The 22,778-nt window shown below is 43.5% G+C and overlaps 1 protein-coding gene across 4 annotated transcripts in view; it reads left to right on the top strand.

The window, feature by feature from the left end:
* il1rapl1a (interleukin 1 receptor accessory protein-like 1a) overlaps window positions 1-22,778 on the top strand; it is a 150,971-nt gene that overhangs the window by 64,617 nt on the left and 63,576 nt on the right. For all 4 annotated transcript variants that reach the window (XM_068705047.1, XM_068705044.1, XM_068705045.1 and 1 more), the window contains exons 4-5: window positions 5,590-5,776; window positions 7,148-7,301. In XM_068705047.1, the coding sequence (XP_068561148.1) occupies window positions 5,590-5,776; window positions 7,148-7,301 (341 nt within the window). The remainder of the gene's footprint in view (window positions 1-5,589; window positions 5,777-7,147; window positions 7,302-22,778) is intronic.

The raw sequence follows: 22,778 nt of genomic DNA, 5'->3' as shown, positions 1-22,778 counted from the left end.
TTAAAATAACAAGTCTAACAGAAACCAATTGTTGCAGCTCTGTCATGCATTTTCGGCTACCACCAGCAGCTTATTGGTGTAGGCCAACCCCGGAAGTTAGCATGGCTAACATGCAACTAGCATGGTTCCCTCAACAAAAAGCCAGTGGGATTTTTATTGCAGAAACAGCCTCTGTGGTAAACATAAGTTTATCATACTTACATGTTTTGTTCAGCAAGATAATATTCACAGATTAATAACACTTGTGAATTTTAAAGCGTGAATGCAGTCGACCAGAAGAAAAAAGGTACTGTTAGGCTTTAAATGAATCATGGTGGCTTGAGCAGGAGTACACAAACAACGCTGTGAAGGCAGACTAGTCGGCATGATGACGTTTTGTAGTCTCATTAAGCCACTGGTTAGCAAACTCCTTCCAAATTTACCAGAGGGGTACGTACTGACAGATTTTATGTCCTAGCATGAAACGCTAAAATCCCTTAAGCTTGTGTTAACCACAGACCTTATTTCAGACATCTAACCAAAAGCCTATTAAAAAAACATTGACCTCGAGACGAGGGAACCGAAAGTGCAAAAATGCTGATTCACTTTTGAGTTTTAGGATTGATTCCTGCACCACTATATCGCTTACTCTGTGACTCCACAAAAATTAAAACAAAAAACACTTGACCTTTAAACAGATGTTCATGCCAGGCGGCCACCTCCTGCTCTGCCGATTGCAGTCAATGCGGAAGTGTCCTTAAACCTACATTCTCTCTACTGACCAGCAGGGGGTGAGTCCTCTGGTTGCACAAAAAAGTCCAATTGTATCAAAGTCTGTGAGAAAATTACCCTATTTCTCACTTGATTTATTACCTCAGTAAACATTGTAAACATGGGTGTATGGTCTCAAAGTCTTCTTCAATACAGCATGATGCTCATTTAGTGAATGATGGTCCCATTTAGAGTAAAATAGACCATAAAGTGAAGTATGCTTTAGGGTGGGCTTACTGTGATTGACAGGTCGCTGCCACTACCAGAGCCGTATACGGCGCCTCTACATCACTCCTCCGCATTCCAAACATGGTAACTCCCAGTCACTTGTTGCAAAAAAAAACAAGATGGCGACAGCGAAATGACCGAAGGCTTCAAAACGGCAGTCTAGAAACCAGTGGGTGACGTCCACTTCTTATATACAGTCTATGGTTCATACTCATGAACCGTTTGTTGTAGACTCAGTTCCTTTTTCATTAGTGACAGATTCCCCCCGCCCCCTACACTTTAGCCACGCCCTCTTCCAACTCATGAATCGCTTGTCCACACTTGTGGATATGTGATACATATTTTAAGCACAACAAATTGGTCAGATTGAGATGCTTGTGATTCCTGTTGTCCGTATAGAAGCATGGAGAATGCTTTGCAGACAATTTGGTGGCAGCGATGGCAATAAGCTACGTAGAAGCAACGATGACCGCACACTATGCTACATTGATTTATTGTATCACAATTTAATGTGATCTTGATGTAAACCCCCTTAAATTATAACTGATAGTCAGCACTTTAGAGCCATAGTCGTGTTTTATTTCTAATCTAGTGCGCTTGAGTACAAAAGCCAACACAACAAAAGATGTGTCACTGCCCTAATACCGTCTGACTGCACTGTATATATGGCAGATAGTCTCCAGTAGCTCCAGGCGTGTTGTGTACTGTCTATAAATGTACGTAAAGGCCCCTGTGTTAAGTTCAACTTTTTTACTGAAGCCCTCCAGACAGAGATATGGAGGCGCACTCTTTGGGTGCTGCATGAATGTGTGCATGTATGCGAGTAGTTATCTTTGTCCTTCTCTGTCTGGAAATGTAAGTCTAATCGGCAGTTTTGATGTGAAGGTGACTTCATTTACATAGCAATCTCAATGTGCTCTCCCTCCCTTTCACCCCTTTGCTCTTTCTCTCTTTCCCATGCATGTCATCTCACTTAGGGCCTGTAACATCGATTCATATCATCAATATGTCTTCCTCTCTCTGCCTCTCACGCAGCCACAGTCCCACTACATTTCACCTGATGAATTACTTTATAATGGTTCTAGTAACGAGTCCGTGTTCTGGAGAAGGTGCAACCATGTGTATTTCCTTCCCCTGATTACGTTATCCAGCATGGGGCGTAATAATGTGTGGAGAATTACAGCTAACGTGAGCTGCAGACTAATATCCAAAGCAGCTACACTCAAATAGAATGTGACAGACGTGAAAGACACCACAGGACTGTGCATCGACCCCCGGCTGTCCATCAATCAGGTGCCACCCCTGACACCTTCCCACAATGCCACAGGGTGTCTGCTGTGAATATTTAACATGTAAAGATGTCTCCTTTTGGCTCCCCGGGGACTTTAATGGCTCAGATGCACAACTGTGAGAGGTCATCTCTGATCGTCCTCCCGTTATATCAACAAGCACCGCTGGTCGACTTTGTTGGTGTGTTCATTTTCCCACCCGTGCGCACACGTCCACACGTGTGTTGTTGCATGTGCGTTTGTATGGTCGAATTTGTTCTGTGGACAAATATATTATCCAAGTGTACTCTGTAAGCCTACAGCACAGCATCTTCCCACTCTATTCCCTCCAGTAGGGAGGCATTGAGTCGATAATGTTAGATATCAGCACCAAGAGGGCATTGCTCTGTTGCAATATCTTGCATCTTACTTTTGCTTCTTACAGCATTTTCCAGATGCCCTTTTAGTCATCTTATGTTGTAGAAGTATACAGTATCTTGTTTTTTTTCTCATTCCAAGTAGCTATTCTCCTTCTGTTCCTCGCATCGCTATCTCTACCCAGTGCACATAGCCACATTTTGTCTTCAAAGTGTGCGTGTGTGTGTGTGTGTGTGTGTGTATGCGTGTGTGTGTGTGTGTGTGTATGCGTGTGTGTGCGTGTGTGCGTGTGTGTGTGTGTGTGTGTGTGTGTGCGTACGTGTGTGTGTGCATCTGTGTTTTATGGTCCCAAGGGGTCAGAGGTGTTTATACGAGAGAGGTGACTCCCTTATTGCTTCCATAACCTGAGTAGATCATATGAAACCCTGTCATTTACAGTGAATGGGAGCATCTGGCGAGCCGTAAATGTAATGTAATGAAATGAAATGAAAGCTCATATGGCTAGTGTGCGTGCAGCTTCACATTCGACCCGCCGAGTGCCGGACCGTGTCAGATCACAGCCAGGCTGGAGGATAGAAACACAGACAGAGATGCCTCATTAAAGCATGCAGACTTTTAGTCTGGGGCTGTTCTTTTTCTGCCTACGTTACAGCTATTTCAGATTACAGTGCGCTTCCAATTTTGTGGCAGCAGTTTGGAGACGACCCTTTCTTGTTTCGACGTGACAATGCCCCGTTACACAGAGCCAAGGGAACGCTTCCGCCCCTCTAAAAACTGATAATTGCTTCCATTATCTCTAGACTCGACTACTGCGACAGCATTCTTCATTTCTTCATAGCATGTTGTCCAAAGTCCCTAACAGACTCCAGTACATCCAGAACTCTGCTGCTCGCCTGCTCACTCACTCCCACTCCCGTGACCACATTACTCCTCTCCTGAAGCGCATCTACTGGCTTCCAGATTTATTTATTTTATTTATTTGTTTATTTTGCAAGGACAATACACACCAATCAACAGTCAACTGTAAGTGAGTTAGAATTAGCCAGAGAGGCTAGTTTTCATCTGCTGCCCCTGGCCAGATGATTGAAGGCAGCCTAAAATGACAAAATTGAATCAAAATTCATAGATAAACAGACAGTAACTTATAGACCAAACCAATACACATACAAGCAAAAACAAAGTGCACATAAGACACTAGAGCTGAGCAGACATAACCAAATTAAACTCTTTTTCGCTCACAAAGCCCTGCTTAACCACCTGCCTCACCCACCTTGTCTACCGCCACACTCCTTCTTGCAGCATCCATTATTCTGACGTTGACCTCATGTCCCCTCCGTGCAGGACCGGGCACTGGACCTCTGGTGACGGGGCCGTCTCCATAGCTGTCCGCTGTTTCTGAAAATATCTTCCCAAACACATCCATGGCTGTATCAAGCATGCTTTGTTCAAGAAGTCACTAAAAATTCACAAAGTTTGACCTCGTGCCTTTACTGTGTGGTTCTTTTATCAAATGTGTTATGTAAAGTGTCTTTGAGTATCTAAAAATGCACTCTAATAAAAATGTGACCAACCTCACTAATGCTCTTGTGGCTGAAAGTGAGCAAATCACTACAGGAAGGCTCCAAAACTTCCAAAAAGCAACCTAGTCAGCAGAAAAAAACAATGCATTGCATTGTACTTTTCTGCAAACCACAGAATGCGTTGAATGTTAATGTTTCTGAACCAATAAATAAATAAATACATTTCATGAATATGTCTCATTCAGCCTTGTACCACGCTTGCTGAAAGACACAATACCACGTGGTTAATGTTGTGAAACAAATGGTAAACAAAACTACTTGGTTACGGTTAGAAAAAAGATCATGGTTTGTGTTAAAGTACTAACGGAACAACGGAACCACGAATACATAGCAACCACCCTGTGCATAATGTCTTACTTAGCGTTCAATAACAAGCGTAATAGCAAGCACACATTATGTAACAAGCTTAAGTCAGTGTTTACTTTCGGTTTTACACAGCACACTGTCAGCTGTCTCCTGGGTGAAAGTCCTGTGTTTGTCCTGTGTGTCCCTGCCTGCTCTCAGTGGACTTTCTCACGTGTTATACACATTATCATACAATTATACCACATAACTTTCAACAACGGCTGCTCTATATACTACCTCACTTGCTCCGACCGAATACAAAAACTTTACCATTCATCGCATCCATGGTTTGCCTTAACGTACAATGCCAACATTTTTTCCTGGCAACTGGGCTGCCAAAAATGAATGTAAGCTGTAAAGTGACCGATGTTGTCTTCATACCTTTGGCCATGCACAGTTAGTTTGGTAGGGAGCCTCTTGGGAGGGTGCAGTGGGGTGTCATTGTGTCAGTGGTGATGGGATTAAAACGATACGGCTATGACGATGATGATTATGACAATCATGATGATAACAACATGGTAAGAGAGAGAGAGAGAGACATCCTTCACCTTTGCCAGCTCGTGTGCATCAGAGGTGAAGTGTGTTGACGATTGCTGGGAGACGAAGGTGGGGGACGTGCAACGGGGACTAACTCCTTGTGATGACCAAGCAGCTTTTCTCCCCCTTCATGTCATGAGGCCCTTTCAGTGTTTGCCCCTTCTCTGATTAGCATTCCCACGTCCCGGCTGACTCCCCCCATAAATCCAATAGTGGTCGTGATTGTGAGTCATTGACTCGGTAAAGCTGCTGAACACGTTGTTATTGCTAACCCCACAAACACAGGGGAGGAGGCGGGGGAGGGAACCAGAGGAGGGGTGGAGAAGGATCAAAATAACTTAAGGGGTATCCAAGGGAGGAAACATCAAATTATACTTGTTTGAGTGTGTGTACTACTGTGATTGCTCACCTTATTGTAAATCGTTGATGTAACAGTATGACATATGTATCGGACAAGTACATGTGAATGTTAATCTCCTTGTACTGTTGTTCTCTGCCCACAGGAACTCCACGTACTGCATGAAGGTGTCCATGTCTCTGACGGTGGCGGAGAACGACACAAACCTGTGCTTCAACTCCAACATGAGACGAACTGAGAAGGCTGAGCTCAGCAAGAGTAAAGAAATCCTCTGTCCTGACATAGATGACTATGTTGAACCTGGCAAAGAGCCGGACATCACCTGGTTCAAGGTGGGCTTAGCACTCTCACGACTTTGTGGTTGTACTGATCTCTACTGCTGCGTGGTTTGCGTGTTGTTGCAATACTTGCCTCAAGGTTCATTTATGTATTTTTCTGTGTGTGTGTGTGTGTGTGTGTGTGTGTGTGTGTGTGTGTCTTGAATACTGTTATTTTTTGTCTGCCAGGGAAAAGTAATACGGCAATCATCTGTCTTTGTGATCATACAACCGAGAAATATTCTTGAACGGTTCATTGGTTTGTTTTCATCTAATTTCTTGGCTGTTTATGTTTAACAGCCTTGTTGGAAACGTGATTCTAGATCACTTAGGCAGATTATGTATGCATGCAAATGATCGCGATAAAATACACAAGAGAGTCGTCCTGAAGAGAACGAGGCCTGGGCAGAGGGCAGCAACGGAGACGGCTTTTTTGATGAACATGCAGCTTGTATGAGGAGAAAATGGTGCGATGTCACTCTATGCCCTGCGGATTTGAGTGCATGTCCTCCAAATGCTCCTCGTCCATGATCTTTATTCAGCACGCACCTTCACCGTCTCTCACCTGGGTCCTTGCTTTTTTCCAGGTCAGGCATGGCCTGCGGACAACAAAGTGCATCCCGGTGAAGGGCTCAAGCCAGACTAATCACAGGCAGATCCGCAGTAGATTAGCAGGCCGGGCTCGACCTCTAGGTTTCCCCAGAATTCAATTACGGTGTGGGTAATGACTGGGAGTGCTGGAACCCAGAGTTATTTGGACCACTGCAGAGCCACAGTGATTGAATTCGAAGGTTGCCGGGAGCAATGGTGGAATAGAATCCGCGGAGCCACCGTTGCCCCCGCCAGAGCACCGAGGGGCTGCAGAGAGGGCCGTGTCATGGAGACACTCATTGTGCCTGCACACGCATATAATCACACATGCTCACAGACGCAGCACAAACACACTTATTTCGCCAGCAGAGACCCCGTGTAAATAACATTCTCTGTCCTCTGTGGCTCTACCATAGTAGTGAATGGAGAATATTTAGTTTGGTTGCAATAAATCTTGATCAAATAAAGAGGATAATGGCTAAGCTTTGTCCTTTCACTGTACAGAGTTTTTATGCAACCCCACCACTTCATCCACCTAACGCTCAGTGACGCTCTAAAGCTTTTGTGTCCAGCTCAGACCACTTGAAATGGATCTGATTCATTATGAAGCAGAGGGTAGGTCTTGAATTTCATAATGTCAGGCTTAGAATATTTTATCCCGACCATGTGCAACACACTACCTTCCCATCTGTCTCCTGCCAGTAATTTTGTATTCCACTTCTCCAGTGATTTATCAAAAGTAAGCTGTATGTAGAGGCCTAAAATTTGACCTGCCCGTCCTTTTCTAATGTACAGGAGTGCCGTCCAAAGCAGTGGCGTGCCAGTATCATCCAGAAGAGGGACATCCTGTCTATCCAGGAGGTAAAGGAAGATGACATTGGGAATTACACCTGTGAAGTCCAGTTTGGTGGCTTTGTGGTGAGAAGGACGACTGAACTCACAGTCACTGGTAAGTCTTTAAGAAAAGCATAAGACGTAAAGATGACTGTGTGTTTTTGTATGTGTGGAGGAGCTATTTTACAAACTCTACTGTTAATATTGGAACAATCAATAGAGTAGCAGTCACAGGTACTGGAAGAAAAGGAATGGATGGTAATAAATACACACACACACACACACACACACACACACAGACACAGACATGCAGCGATGCCCTGCTGCTGTGTTAATTGCTGGGGGAGGTTGAATGCTGTGGCCTGGCCTCTATCCCTTCTTCTAACTCAGCACTTCCCAGCCAACCAAGCAATGTTGAAATATTTAAGGCTATAGGCGAAACCCCTTCACACAGAGAGCTAAAGAGCCAGGACCAAGGTCAGGAGATTTACAGCACTCTTTCTCTGCTCTGTCTGTTTCTCTCTCTCTCTCTCTCTCTCTCTCTCTCTCTCTCTCTCTCTCTCTCTCTCTCTCTCTCTCTCTCTCTCTCCCTCCCTCTCTCTCGCACAGCTGCGAGGTGAGCACACGACAAATAAAAGCATTCATTCCTTCTCTCTCGGTGGGAGTGTACTCCAGGGTGAGACGTGGGGATCGGGTGCTCTGAGCACTGGCAGGTCAACCGCTCTGATTAGGGTTGATGAAAAGGTCAAATCCGGTTCGCTTTGTTTTTTCTTCCCTTTCCTTTCCTTTCTCTCAAACCGCCCGTTGTATTCCAGTGCGTACGTTCGTTCAATGCTACCTATTATTCTGTGCCCAGTAGCGTCACAGCATCCAAATTAAAGCTTAAAATTGTTGCCGTGCTCAGTGATTCTGCAGCAAATCAAATGAGCTTTGCTTGACCTCCACTTTGTCATAATTACATGGAAATCAATAATATGAGAAATAAGGTTATAATAGTCTATATTTACATAAAAACTAATCCCCCATTGCATCAGTTTGTTGCTGCTTAGGATAGTGTGTGTTGTGATGTATATAATTAAAATGAATGGATTAAAAGCCCTGGTTGCTTAGTCATTGTGTCTTGTTGGGTGTGTGATTATGTGTATGCTTTTATATCTATACCAAAACGATTTTGCCCGAGCTGCTAAAATGTTTGTTTTGGTTTTAGAATAGGTTCCTCAGTAAATTGTGTGTGTGTGTGTGTGTGTGTGTGTGTGTGTGTGTGTGTGTGTGTGTGTGTGTGTGTGTGTGTGTGTGTGTGTGTGTGTCCACACAGAAGTGGTGTTAGCATTTGATGAGTATCTTGTGTGGTGTTTATTTGTGTGGCTGGTCATTGCTCTTGTTTGATTTGAGGGCGATAGCAGTGTTAGATAAGCATGTTATTTGCTATCTAGCAAACAGGAAGATGCACCACCTCAACATCAGCATGGTGTTCACTATTGGATGAGACTGAAGTGTGATCCCAGAGCTGCAGCCTCTTTATTGGCTGCTCTCGTGATTGATTGGGGGCTTCAATAAAAATGAGGCAGATATGAGGAAGATGCACTAGATTTGATTTTATCACCATTACCATCTCAGCGAAGTACTCCAAGTGCTCAGTGTGTCCACCATTCCCTGCAAAGTACCTAAATTAGAAATTCCTGAGGACATGCATGGACAACAGATGAGGCAAGGCATGTTTATTGATATTGTTAATTTCATACACAGAGGCGCTTTACGTAAATAAGTTTTAAAGAAAGACACCAATGGTAAGAATAGAGAATAGTATAACATAAGAAAATACAAAAAAAAATGTAAATTAACTAATTAATTCAATTTTATTTGTATAGCCCAATATCACGAATTACAAATTGTCCTCAGAGGGCTTTGCAATCTGTACAGCATACAACATCCTCTGTCCTTGGACCCTCGCAACGCAAAATGAAAAACTGCATTTACAACTTACAGTTGGTGCAAATCTTGCAAATAAAGTCCAGAGAAAAGAAAAATGCGGAAATTTGGAAATTATTTTGTCTGTAAAGCAGGAAAAGAGAACAAAATCACAGAACATTGCAAGTAATGCCTATCCGGCTGTAAAAATGCAGTCATCATCCAGACACTTAAATCATTTGGCACTCCCTATCCATTTATCTTATTTTGCTTTATCGATGTTTTGAGATATATATGCAGATATATCCGTCTGGCATATTAATTGTTATTGTGAAATGGTTTTAATGTATTTAATGTGGGCGGTTGTGTGCTATACAGTTTGCATGTCTGGCCTATGATTCCCATGGCTGCTATATGCTCTGTGTACTTTGGTTTCATCCTCTTGTATTTGTTAGCCTGTCGGCATGACCTCAATGTTCTATAATGACGGTGGTCATAAAAACGTTATTGGGTTATAAATATACACGGTTCACATTAATGATACAGAGAGGGAGTAGCAGAGAGCGGAAAGCGGGAGAAAAAGATACATAGAGAGGCGAAAAGAATGAAAGAACCACGGGTAAGGGAGAGACATTTTACTTCCATATAGGAGCCCTGCATGTTGCCTGCAGGCAATGGGAGGTGAATACCCAATAAACCTGGCTAAACAGTAGAAGCCAGAATGATAGAAAATATGTAACTGCTAACAACAAGCTTTTGGAGTTAATTCAGACCTGTGAACAAGGGTGAGTCAGAGATAGAGAGAGAAAAAAACCTATTCTCTGAACCTATTGTTCTGTATTCTCACTGTTCTTATTAAACCAACCGTAGTTTCTGTAATGCCTTTGCGTAATGCTTGCATGCACACATGTGCAGCATGTGCTTGTACACCCATATATATAGCCTCATAGAAGCACCCACACACTGTCTGAGGTACCTTGACGCATGTTTGCCAAAAATGAAGCGTCAATAAGGCCTCAACATTGAAAAAGTCATTTTATTTGACACCCTCGGTGCCATGCTCTACAGCTTTAATGCAGCAGGTTGATGTGGGGTTCCCACAGTTGTTTCTCTTCTCGCAGTACATGAAATAATTTACAAGAAGCACATTTCCCAAAAGAAGATAATGCTCCCTTGTGAATTGAGTCACACATTGAGTGAGTGTGACTGACCCTGGATCAAATATGTATTAGCAAGCATGCTACCAGCAGAACAGCCTCAATGGTTATGTAGAGAAAACAACTTTTCTTTTTACAGCAGCACAATAGCTGCCCGTCTTAGTCACCAATTCTGCTTCATCAACTGTGCTGCCTCTGCCGTAAAAGATAATATGGCTCGCTCTTTACGTTTTCAAAGCGTTTGCCTTATAGCCACACCGCTCTTTAAAGCCGTAGTGTCCTGGTAGAATTAGATTAACTCACTCTGACCGTGGGCTCATTTCCTTTAATAAACCTACACCATCATCCCCTCAAGTGGGCGTGAGATTATCCACATTTTATCACATCCTGTTAAGACCGGCATGGCCTGGACGGCAAGCATAAAAGGCCAAACCATGCCGGAGCTCCGAGTGCTAATGTTGTAGTTTATTTGATAGGTCAAGAGAATAAAGGAGGTCATTAAGTTTAACTGATCTTTAATATAACGCAATACACAATGGCCTTTGCTTTGACCCTGCCGAGCTGCAAATTGTGTGCGCGTGTGTGTCTACTGTTCTGAATCTGCACTATGTGACGGCCTCTATTAGAAGCAGGAGAGGAGCTTCTATATGAACTGAGGTCAGTCTTGTAATGGAGGTTAATCATGGGCATGAACATACGTTCACCCACATCAGGCTGATCCAGAAACCCCATAATCAAGCCCTTGACGCTCCCCAGGTTAATTGAAATGTAAAAGAAACAGCGACCCCTTGCCTCATTTTATGTTCCCTCCAATTTATGTCAGGGCGAATATAAATGTTCGTATCTAATTCCCAACATGTGGACACAGCACAGGTGCGGACTGTGCAGCGTCGGGGTGTATGTCGAGAAACACCATTATCAACAGATGGAAAGATTTTGTTTTCTCTTTCCCCCCCACAGACCTTCACCTCAACCCCCCCTCCCCCATCTGTAAAGAGAGTGCATTTTTGTGTACTCTTATAATTGATTCATAGCTGCAGCAGGTTTGCTATTTCCCCAGTTCCTCTGTGGAATACAGAGCGCGGTCAGATTAGTCTACTCTTGTGTTTACCCCTTTCTATTATCCGAGACACGAGAAGCAACGCCTCGACTGAAACCACCCGGCTATGATTAATTGATACATGCGTGGACAGTATGGGCCACTCCGATGTGCTGCATGCCAGCTCGTGTGTGCTGTCTCCTCCGGGTTTACCTCTGCATATTCCCACGAGTGTCTGGCGCGATACCTGTCTGAATCTGAATCATTTCTGTTCAATTTTTATGGTTCTCCCAGGCCTCATTCCAGCTCTGTGATGGTAACGCTACAATAGTATAACAGCAGATAAAAGCCCTGTTCAGCTGATGTATGCAGCTCCCTCTGCGTTCTGTAGGAAGCAAAATATTATACAGAGAGAGCGGAAAAGGATAAAGAGAACAAGGGAGTGAAAGTGACTGATAACGGCGAAGGAGAGAGGGGAGAATAGATAGAAAGTATGAAAAAAGATAGAGAGGTTGCTGCTCCTGTATGTTGCTGTATCTGTATTCCTTGCTGGTGTTTCCCAGCAGAAACAGTGTGTCCAGGACTATAAACAGACTATTATCCCCATGTTTATCGCAGCGCGCATTACCGCTTGCCTCTGTCGGACTTACTGTAATGGAGTCGTTTGGTTTGATCGATGCCTCGGGCGCTGGGGTTTCTATCTACCGCTCCCATTATACCTGTCTGCTTCCCCTCACTGTAGAAATGTCTGTGTGCACATTCAGCATAGCCTGCAGAGCATGGTGATTGAGGTTACGACCAATGTAAATGTACCATTTGGCACAGTGAATCGGAGGTTGCGGAGGGCAAGAGGAAATTCGATGGGAGGAGAGGAATCATCTAACATACGCCGCGTCGTGTAGTATATCCGCGGTGCGAGGGGCGCTGCTTGGGGAAACACGCATTATGTACAGTGAGTAAATGTTTATACGTGTGGAAATAAAATATGTGACCGTTGTGGGTGTTTTGTTTAGCATGTGGCGTTGATGCTCACTGTATCTGAATGTACTCTGGCTGGATTTTACATCTTCAGCATGCAAACGTTGCATTTAAGATTCATCCATTTAAGGTCCACAGTAACTTGATTGCCCTTGCCTCTCTGGGCTATATCTCACATTTGAGATAGGAAAACGTGCTTGCTGTATGTGCACGTGTGTGTGTGTGTGTGTGTGTGTGTGTGTGTGTGTGTGTGTGTGTGTGTGTTGGAGAAAGTGTGCGTAATGAGGAGCTGAGGTGTGGGGAGGTGATCCAGGACATGGTCTCATCGCAGTAAAAGGGTCTTTGCAGTTCTAGTGCTATAGGGTCACCTTCAGATACATGAACACTTCACAACCATATAAAATGTTACTGCCTGTCTGTGCGTGAGCGTGAGCGGGACTTTATGCGTGTCTCTTTGCGATATATTTATTTATTTTAGCGATAGCTTGACTTTTTACCCCGGGCCAGCTGGCCGTAATCTCAGCACAGCGGATGTCGGCTCCAGCGGGAGACGACGGAAGCGGAAGCAGTCAGCAGAGACACAAGCGTAGAAGACTGTGGCATCCACGCCATCTCCGTCTCTTCTCCTTCCCCACCCATCAGGTGGATAGATGGATTAGCGCCGATGTTATCCCGGAGAGCGGGGTAGAAGAGGGACGAGTGGGGCGAGATAAGAGTTGCGGGGTGACAGAATGAGATGGGTTTGCTCTCGACTATATGCTCCAGTGTTGCGTGAATGCATGGCGCCTGTGTGCGGGGCCCGCCGTGGTCACGCTAAACACTCAGCCTCGGGCTACATGTCCTTGGGGAGAAGATGATAAAAATCACACCTGAGATAAGTGTTACCCCGGCAGTTGACTTTTCTTGACTCCACCTACACACATATATGCACCTGTGTATTCACACACACACACACACACACACACACACACACACGTGTACATCAGTCACACCCATCAAGGGCCGGTGCACACACTGTGAAAGCACTTTTATACGTGTGAGATGTGAGGTATAACATGCAGTCTGTCATGCCATTGCAACAGAAAGAGCTTGTGTAAATCCACAGGCCTTGTGGCTTTATTGAGCAGCTGAGATGCTCTTGAAATGAGTATAACCAGTGTAGGGTGGAGCAGAATGGCTCATTAGTTTAAGGTCAACTATCACTATCAATTACTAATCGCTCTGTCCCTCTCGCTCTGTCTCTCTGTCTCTCTCTCTCTCTCTCTCTCTCTCTCTCTCTCTCTCTCTCTCTCTCTCTCTCTCTCTCTCTCTCTCGTCTTCCTCACCCCTAACCTCTCCACCCCCCTCTCTTCTCTCAAGTGTTCTCCAGCTCACTTCATCACTATTCACCAGCTGTCCTAGATTCTAAGAAGGCCAGGGTTCACATTGTTTTAATTCAATTAAAATTGACATCAATCTGAGTGTGACGAATGAAATTTACATCCCCCACAATTAATCTTGCCTGACCTACCCCACTCCACCCACGTACACCCCACCCCCCACCCCAATCTCTGGTTGTTATCATTATCTAAGCGTACAGGGCTGGTACCAGAGTACAAGTGGTGACATTAAAATTATAATTCTGTCAAGTGTTTTAGCATTGCACATCCAGAAGAAAAAAAACATACTTTTATGCTTATCTATCTGAAGCCAGGGAATTTCAGTCTCATCCTTAAAAAACCTGCTACTGTACAATATACAGTTGGGATGAGATATTTAGCGGCTAAATAAGTGCTTGTCGTTATTTATCATCGCTTTGTGGATGACACGCAACTCTACATTTCACGTTTTCCTGATAACAGGAGCACCTTAGACTGCTTAGAGGATATCAATCTCTGTACATCACAAAACAGCCTTCAGTCCCTTGCTACCACTGACGAAGTCAAAAGACTGAAAGTTATTATTGATGCAGTCCTGTATTTCTATCCACACATCAGCATAGCTTTAAGTATTATTTCAAAAACCTGATGCTTTGTCTTCCAGTCAGATTACTGCAATGAATGTCCTCTTTCAGTCAAAGACATTCAATGGTTTCACCTCATTGGTGTCTTGAAGACAACCCCAAATATTCAATCGTATCACTCCAGTTTTTAAACATTTCCAACGCCTACCTGTTCACAATAGAGCTGATGGTTCAAAAAGCTCTTGAAGGACTAGTTCAGCATTTTGGGAAATACACTTTTTGACTTTCTTGACAAAGATGAGAAGCCTCAAAAAATAACCCCCGGGAAATGGCCGCTCACGAATCCACAAATGGTTGCCTTCACTTTTGTTTTTGTAGAGACGAAACAAACCAGATTTCCCATAGCAGTCTAAGTGGCTAGCTGTTTCCCCCTGTTTCCAGTCTTTGTGCTAAGCTAAGCTCACTGTCTCCTACCTTCAGCTTCATATTTCACACATGGATATGAAAATACACTCATTTCCTAAAATGTCGAAAGATGTGTCCCCAGATTATACAGTATAACTGGCATGCTTTTATTTTAACAACACATCAGATTTTACAGGTGATTTTACAAGGAAATAGCACCTTAAATTCTTGAAATCTGCATTAAAATGACCCCCTAATATGAATCAGAATCTGAGCCTCTCTGCATCTTCCATGAGCATCAAAGCCTTTTGCTGCTTAAAATGTATGGAACTCTCCGGGAATCTGTCAAATATTGTTCGGCTCTTCTTTTTTTTTAAGTTGCCTTGACAAACATTGTCATGAGTGCTGCTGCCCTCATAAGCCTGCTGAAACACTGCAGGTGTAAGCCCGCCGCTGGCTGGTGCAGCAGTGCATCTACCGTGGTGAACGGTAACAAAAAAAAAAAAAAAAAAAAGCTTTCTTGTCATCTACTCTCCTCTTGACGTAAATCACCCATGTTAGTGCAGCCTTTTGCTTTTCATCCTCTGTCTCTGGAGAGGACCAATTTCTCTCTCTCTCTCTCTCTCTTTCTCTTTCTCTCTCTCTCTCTCTTTCTATCTCTCTCTCTCTTTCTCTTTCTCTTTCTCTCTCTCCTTCTATCTCTCTTTCTCTTTCTCTCTCTCTCTTTCTCTCTCTCTTTCTCTCTCTCTCTTTATCTTTCTCTCTCTCTCTTTCTCTCTCTCTCTTTTTCTCTCTCTCTCTTTCTCTTCATCTTTCTCTCTCTCTCTCTTTCTCTCTCTCTCTCTTTCTCTTTATCTTTTTCTCTCTCTCTCTCTCTCTCTCTCTCTCTCTCTTTCTCTCTCGCTCTACACGTGAATAACTGTACAACTGTGTACCTCTTAGCTAGGTTAGCGCTGTTCTTATACAGTCTCATTAAACACAGCAGTAGCTTCAGTTGCTCTAATGGCCTCCTCAGTGTGTGGTTTAATATGAACTACAAGCGGGGATGTTTTGTGGGTGAGCTCGTTGCTTACATTATACTGTAACACCTTGTACTTACTGTATATTAGTGATTTTTCCTCCTGGTTCTCTGTCGGTTTTTCTCTCTTTTATGTGTTGTAATGAAGTTCCAATATGTTGGCCATGTTGACCCTGATCAAGTTATGGCTTTTGTTTTTCTGATCTTCCTCCAATCCCTGTTTACCTTGCCAGCAGTCCAGTGGTAATTGGCCCCTCACATCCTCTCCTCTCCTCCAACAGGCGGTGACCACCTAACTTTGGGTCGGTAGTTGCCGTCTCAACAGTACAAAGTTTGCTCTGTTATAATCAGAACAGTGCCATCTGCAATAAGCTTCTCATGACATGATAGAAAAAGGCTGAAGGTCAATTAGGGTGCCCTAAATAACCCTCTCATTATGCAGTGTCCTGAAGAAAAGAGCACTCTAGAAAACCCTCCGTCCAATTAAAAGATAAGAAGGTGACCATTAACAACCACAGGGGACGGGGAATAGAGAGATTGTCACACACAGAGCGACAATGGACACTGTATTCGGCAAGCACTCAAGAGTCCAAATTAATAAAGGGTTGCAATAAGTCATTTGCATACACCAGAGTGTGGTGAAGCCTGGATTATTTCTTTTTTTTAGAAAGGAGGTGAAGATTGTTTTTTCCTGTCAACATAGTATAAACCAAACTAAACCTAATCTGTCTCTTACTTGCACCTTTTCCTGCGTGTCTCTGTTTCCCTGCATACCCTTCTAACTAAGTTATGGCGCTTCATGAGGTTAACACAACCCTCGCGCTGTCCTTGTCACTCAATACTCTAAATCATACATATAGTGTGTAGTCAAAGCCTCTCAGCCTTGGGGTGGAGACACATGTCCCCATGTGTGTGCATGAGCACGGCTGTCCTGTAAATGCATGTCCGTGTGCACACGTTTATTTGTGTAATCCTTCCCACTCTCTTGAGGTATTTTGTCTATGTCCTTCTACCTCATAGGTATTTTGAACACAACAGCGTTCTCTTGGAGAGTGCCGGTTGTGTCAAAATGAGTTGTTTTTTTTCTTCAGGTCCTTCCAGTGAATCCGTTACTAAACGCCTTAACTGTCATTAGCATTTTGTGTTGCCACCACTTTCCCTAGTACACAATGGAAATGATGTCTTTGCAGCAGCGTTGTTGCTTCTCTTGCTCACTCTTTCTCTCCTCCTCTGGCATCCCTGCATTTTAGAGGCGCTGTCCAGGAAGCCGGTGTCAGCATCTACAGTTTGCTTTCTGTGTGTGTGTGTGTGCGTGTGTGTGTGTGCATACCTGTGTGTGGCTTGTATGTACACATCCATCCATGCATGCCTGCCCAGTTTTGATAACAGAAAATGAATGGCAGTGTTTCTGTTCCACCTGTTCCTCCCTAAAGCCAGTTGCCACTTTGGACACACAAGTGTAAGTCTCTCCGCTTCTCTCAGCCAAAGAAGAGCGGTTTTGTCTGAGGCAGGAGATGCACGGAAATTTGGATGAGATGATGTTAAAGGGTAACTTCTGCATTGCTCAACTTTTTCAATCCGTTTTCCCATGTTTTTGTGCCTAAATACCTAATGATTGGAAATGATTTTGATTGGTCCAGTATTGATGCTGCAGACGGCCGCAATGTAAACCCATCGCATTCAATGTCATCCACTAAAAGTGCTTGTTTTTGCACCTGACAGGTTCAGATTGTGATTTTAAGTGTCTTGACAACATTATGGTGTTATGGTGACAGGTAGCCGATGTTGTGGCTGAGATCATGTTGTTGATGAGTGTTGCAACACTCACCTTATTATTAGATCAGATGTGTGTTAGATCATGTGACTCAACTGCCGTCTCAATGACCACCTCTGTTCCTTGATGTGCTCAACATACCAACATACCTACTGTACCTTAATCACAGGTGTGGGGAACATAAAGAAAAAGCAAATTGTGCATTGCTGGAGGAGGTTGAGTCGGCCTGTACTACTGATTTGCCAGTTTGCTGCAAAATAATGTGAGTTTCAGGAGTGTCGTACAGATTTTCCTCCCCTTGTATATGCTCACCTATTTTTTTCTGCTGTCATTCTTCGTCTCTGGCCTCCTTCATTCTCCTCCTCCTGTCTCTTCTTTTGTTGTCGCTGAAAAAGATAGAAAGGAGAGGCAGGTAATTACCGTATGCGAGGGCTCTGTCCTCTCAGTTTCTTTATATTCTCTCCCACAAACCCCTTACACTTCGTGCTTCGCTCCAGGTGTCTTTGTAGTTATTTTTAAATCCCCTTTAATTACCCTTTTTAGAGAGAACAGAGAAACTACCAGGTTATTTAAGTTTCGCTAAAAGTTTACAGACAATACTGTTTAAGAATTTTATGTTTCTTCTATACCAGCGTGGCTTTGAGTCCCAGTGTGGCGCAGTGTGAGGGTCGGGTCCATTCCTGCAGTTGTTGTTTCGCAGTGCACCGGAGCAGGCTTTATGCTGATTAACTGCATCACATCTGATGGATTTCCAGCGACCCCTCCACCCCTCAGTATAGCTCTTGGAGCCTTTCCGGGGAAAACGGCTTCCCTTTTTAATTAGACAACAATAGAAAATCTATTAGTGAATGCAGAGAATGCTTTGTGTTGAAGGAGGGATCGCTGAGTTCTGTCAGTGTTGAGCTAACTACAGCCATCTCCCCTGCCATTACTGTATTCACAAGTTAACAACTGATATGCTCTTCTCTCTCTCTCTCTCTCTCTCTCTCTCTCTCTCTCTCTCTCTCTCTCTCTCTCTCTCTCTCTCTCTCTCTCTCTCTCTCTCTCTCTCTCTCTCTCTCTCTCTCTCTCTCTCTCTCTCTCTCTCTCTCTCTCTCTCTCTCTCTCTCACCTATCAGAAGCAACAAATCTTAGGGTTTACTGTAACAAATACTGTTGATGAAAGGACCAGTACCTGCATTGCAGAGGTGTATGCTAATATCAACAGTTATTGGTGTAGTATAACTTCAGCCATCATTTGGCCTTGATTGCCAGCTCAAACTCGTTTATTGGCCTATCCAGATTTTATCCAGATTGATTTTAGAAGGTCTAAACAGCAAAAAAATAAACATGAAATATGATTTTTGCAAATTGTCAGTTCAGAAGCTCTGGACGCTCAAATCGTATTTCAAAGTGTGGAGATGCTGAGAAGAATCCATGCTGCTACTAGCAGAGCGCTATGGAGGACAACATGGAGGAGAACAACAGTCTGTGGACAGAAGCCAAATAATCATCTGCTGGGACTTTCACTTTCTCTCAGCTTTCACTTTCTGCTGCTTATCCCCTCGCAATGTATACTGGCCTCCTCCATCACTGACTTTGTCTGTAGAGATGGAGGAGTTCTACACCGCGACTTGACACCACAGATGTTTTGAGGGCTAATGCTTTCTTGTTGGAAGTTTAGCATTGCCAGCGTAGCGTAGCTGACGCCTACGTTGTTACCAAAGCATCCCACGCATATAGATTAGTGATGTCTGGACACACAATTCCCGATTTGATCTCTTGCATATACAAATGTGGAGAATTTGTCTTAAAAATCTGATTTGAGAAACAAATATGCCTGCAGTCTGAACGTAGCCTTTGACTCGTCGTAACAGGGGGAAAGCACAGGTGTTACTATTAACATTTATGATGGGTCCATTCAATGTGTCCCAGTAAACCATGACAATGTGACAGTGACCCAGCATGCACAATACCAGGGAAACCCTGAAAAGTATCCAGCTAGATAGAATATAGCCGTAACTAATCTTATTATTTACACCTGAGCTTTTGCTACTTTGACATGTCAAAATGTCCCGGCTCGTCACCTCAGCTGTGAGTTTGTGTTTCCAACATCCACAAACTTTATTCACGCTGAATGCTTGAAGTGGCAGTTTCACACAGTCCAGGATCGGGCTAGTTACAGACACAAACTTGCTTCCTCAGCGTGTACAAAACAGACCCTCTTCTAGAAGAGCTAGTTTCTAAACAAAAAAACAAAACTGACAGCGAATTTCTGCCCCCCAAAGAAAATTAAAACACATAAATTGGCCACAACGTTGCACTATATTGGGGACTATTTTGACCAAATTCAGTGTCCTGGAATCGTTAATACTCACTAGTACACCAAATGTGTATTCATCCCCAGCAGAAAATAGTCCCCAACCAATGCACTAGTTACTGAATAATAACTCCAGCCACCAGATGTTTTAATAAATTAGATAGCCTCTTTTCTTTTCACATGACGTTTCTAATGCATGCACATAAACAGTCACGTTCGTGCACACAGATACCTACACACTCGTGCATGAGTATTCTACAGTGTATGTTGTTTAAGGCTTTTTGACTTTGATAAATAAAAGAGCAGAGAGGTCTTCTTCATAATCATGTTTTATTTAAGTTGAGGGGCAAACAAAACAGAGGAAGAAGAGAGCTTCAGTAATACAACACTGCCTCTGACCCAACTCTGAACCAGTCCTGAACCAATCTGTTTAGTTTTTAATGCAGATGCTTGTAAAGAGGAGTACTTGTTTAACAATCAGTTGTGGTTCATATGAGGATGTCCTTATTTCGGAAAAGTGAACACATTTCGCTCAATGTGTGTTTGTTTATTTATTTCTTTCATCATAACTCGCTGAATTCAGGAAGCAGATGCAGCAGCGGCCTCACATAGTGCCTCCCTAAATGCTCTGCTGTGCGATTCTGCACAGTCTTCCACGCTCCTTTTGTCTCGTGGCATCTGGGGCGTCTCACTGGGATAACATGTTACATAATTAGCACCAAATTAACACTCAATTAGGCAACCCGTGTTGAGAGGGTGGGGACAGGCTGTCTTCTGAGGCTTTAGAAATCACATCAGAGCCTCAAACACCACCTGGTCTACTGAGAACATACTGTATGACGGTTATGCATATAAACTTATATCTCATGCCCTTTTGGTCCTTATAATACAATATCGGATTATAAAGCAGAATGTCGTAGTTTGGCTACAATATTTAGGAATCCCCGGTGGAAGGAAGGTTCGGGGTCGAATTGTTCCAATAACTTGTGCTTCATGTTGTTTCAGCAAAAAACTTTGATTTAAAATTGTGCTGCTACAAAGCTGGGTTGTTTGTGATACATGTGCTTCTCTTGAGAGTAAAGTCATAAAGAGAAAGTGGGAAAGTTTTGATAAAGTTCAACTTGAAAGTGCTCTTTTGCAGATGGAGCATCTATGAGATTATTCTGCATTATAAGGCCAACCATGAAGAAGTAAGACTTTGTCAGGGTTTTTTTCTGAAAGCTACCTCGCTGACGAGCCAAATAACTTCAATACCCCTTTTCCCTTTTAAGTATGTAAGATTTGTCTTTTTTTCTCCCCCAGACTCCCTTAAGCAAAACATTACAAAGAGACAGAATTAACATCCAATCAACATGGCTAGAAAGTCCTTCTTGTCCCAGATTATCCCTGTGCAGGCCTGTCTGAGATAAGCATCCAAAGCAAACATCCAAACCTAACGGGAACAATAGTTTTACTTTGAGAAGCCACACAGGAGCATACACAAATACAAAAAAAACCTCATATGTAACAAACTTTCACTTCTACATCTTTTTCTCAGCATCTTCCCTTCTCCGTCATCAACTCAAACCGCCCTCACTGCTCTCCTCCTCTTTCCTCACTTCCCAAACTTCCTCTGTCTTGTCCCCTCCCTCTCTGTTTTGCACGCACACACTTACACACTTACACACTCCATCGCACACTCACGTTCACACCTCTGTTGGGGTGGGGCTCTTTATTTCATTAACAGCCGCTTGCACGCCAAAATTCATTATGCCAACCTTCTGTTCTCGTGCACCCAAGCATGCCAGCTAACGTGCGGAACAAATTTCTCCCCCCCCTCACTTCACCCTTCCTCCCTCTCTCTCCTCCCCCACTCCTGCTAATAAGTATGTTTAGGATGTGATTCACCTGCATCAAAGGCTGCCTGTGAAGGGGCCCGCTTTGTATCGCTGGACCATGATTAGTCATTACTGTCAAATCCTCTGTGTTTCCCCTCCACCACTATGCTTTGAAGCTAACAGGTGGTTGTATCTGCAATGCAAATAACGCAGATACCGTTACATCTTCTCGCGTCTCCGAGCTCTTAAAGAATGTGATAGTACTGTGCTGATGGTGCTTCTTTGGGAAACATAGCTGTGCGAAGTGGCCGCCTAGTATTCGCTGTTTTATTCCCTTTTTATATGAGCTGGAGAATTAGTTGTCTGTGACACACATTTCGCATGCACATTCATGCCCAAAAGGATGTTAAGATGGTTGTTACTATGTTACTGTAGGGTGAAAATCCAGGGACTTCATAGGTCATCATGAATGATGAAGTCCATGTGCTTCATTGTATCAAATCCATCAATTGCTTGATTTTGTTGTGTTATGTTTGTTTTAATTGTTAAAGGTTCTCTAAACATGAATACTCAGAGCATTCATATAGCAGCAAACAGCTATTGTTTATGTAAAGATATATTGGAGTAATGTCTACCTGAGCAGATATAGCCGGGCCGGTCGTACGCACTTTTTAGTGCATGTGAGCGCGCCCCACTGGTTAGCTTATGGACGCTGCTCTGCACTGCTCACATATGTCGGTTACAGCCGATAACGCCGTCTTGAACGACAGCAGAAGCCTAGCCCCCACCCTTCAGTTCCTTCTATAGATATGCTCCTAATATCTATGCAGCTTTTTTAAGTTTATGTATATTAAAAAGACATATCAGTCAATGTACCCATTCCTCTTGTCCATCTATACTGTGACGTGATCCTGAAAAACTCCCATCACAAAATAATGTGAAAACAGCCAATGCTTCTTTAGTTCCATCTGAATCTCAAGTGAACGGCCACGTCCACAGAGACCGTCCCAAAGAACTGCCCACTATACTCTTTTCATATGCCAATGCTGCAAACCCTGTTTCCATGGAAATTGATAGGGTGGCACCTTGGGTTCGGCTGTGTTGTGACAAGTTATTCCAAGTGGAATAAAAAGGGGGGGTTCGGCTGTGTTGTGACAAGTTATTCCAAGTGGAATAAAAAGGGGCTTTGTCTCGAAACAAAGTGGTGGCTTAGGAGGGCTTTTCGGCCCTTTGGGACTTGCTTTATTCATGAGAC

Source organism: Cebidichthys violaceus, unplaced genomic scaffold (assembly GCF_023349555.1).
Source record: "Cebidichthys violaceus isolate CVI_PGR_0920_01 unplaced genomic scaffold, fCebVio1.0.p SCAF_11, whole genome shotgun sequence".
Classification (NCBI taxonomy): Eukaryota; Metazoa; Chordata; class Actinopteri; order Perciformes; family Stichaeidae; genus Cebidichthys; species Cebidichthys violaceus.
Note: the sequence above shows the minus strand (reverse complement) of the source record. Positions and strands in the feature narration are given on the sequence as shown.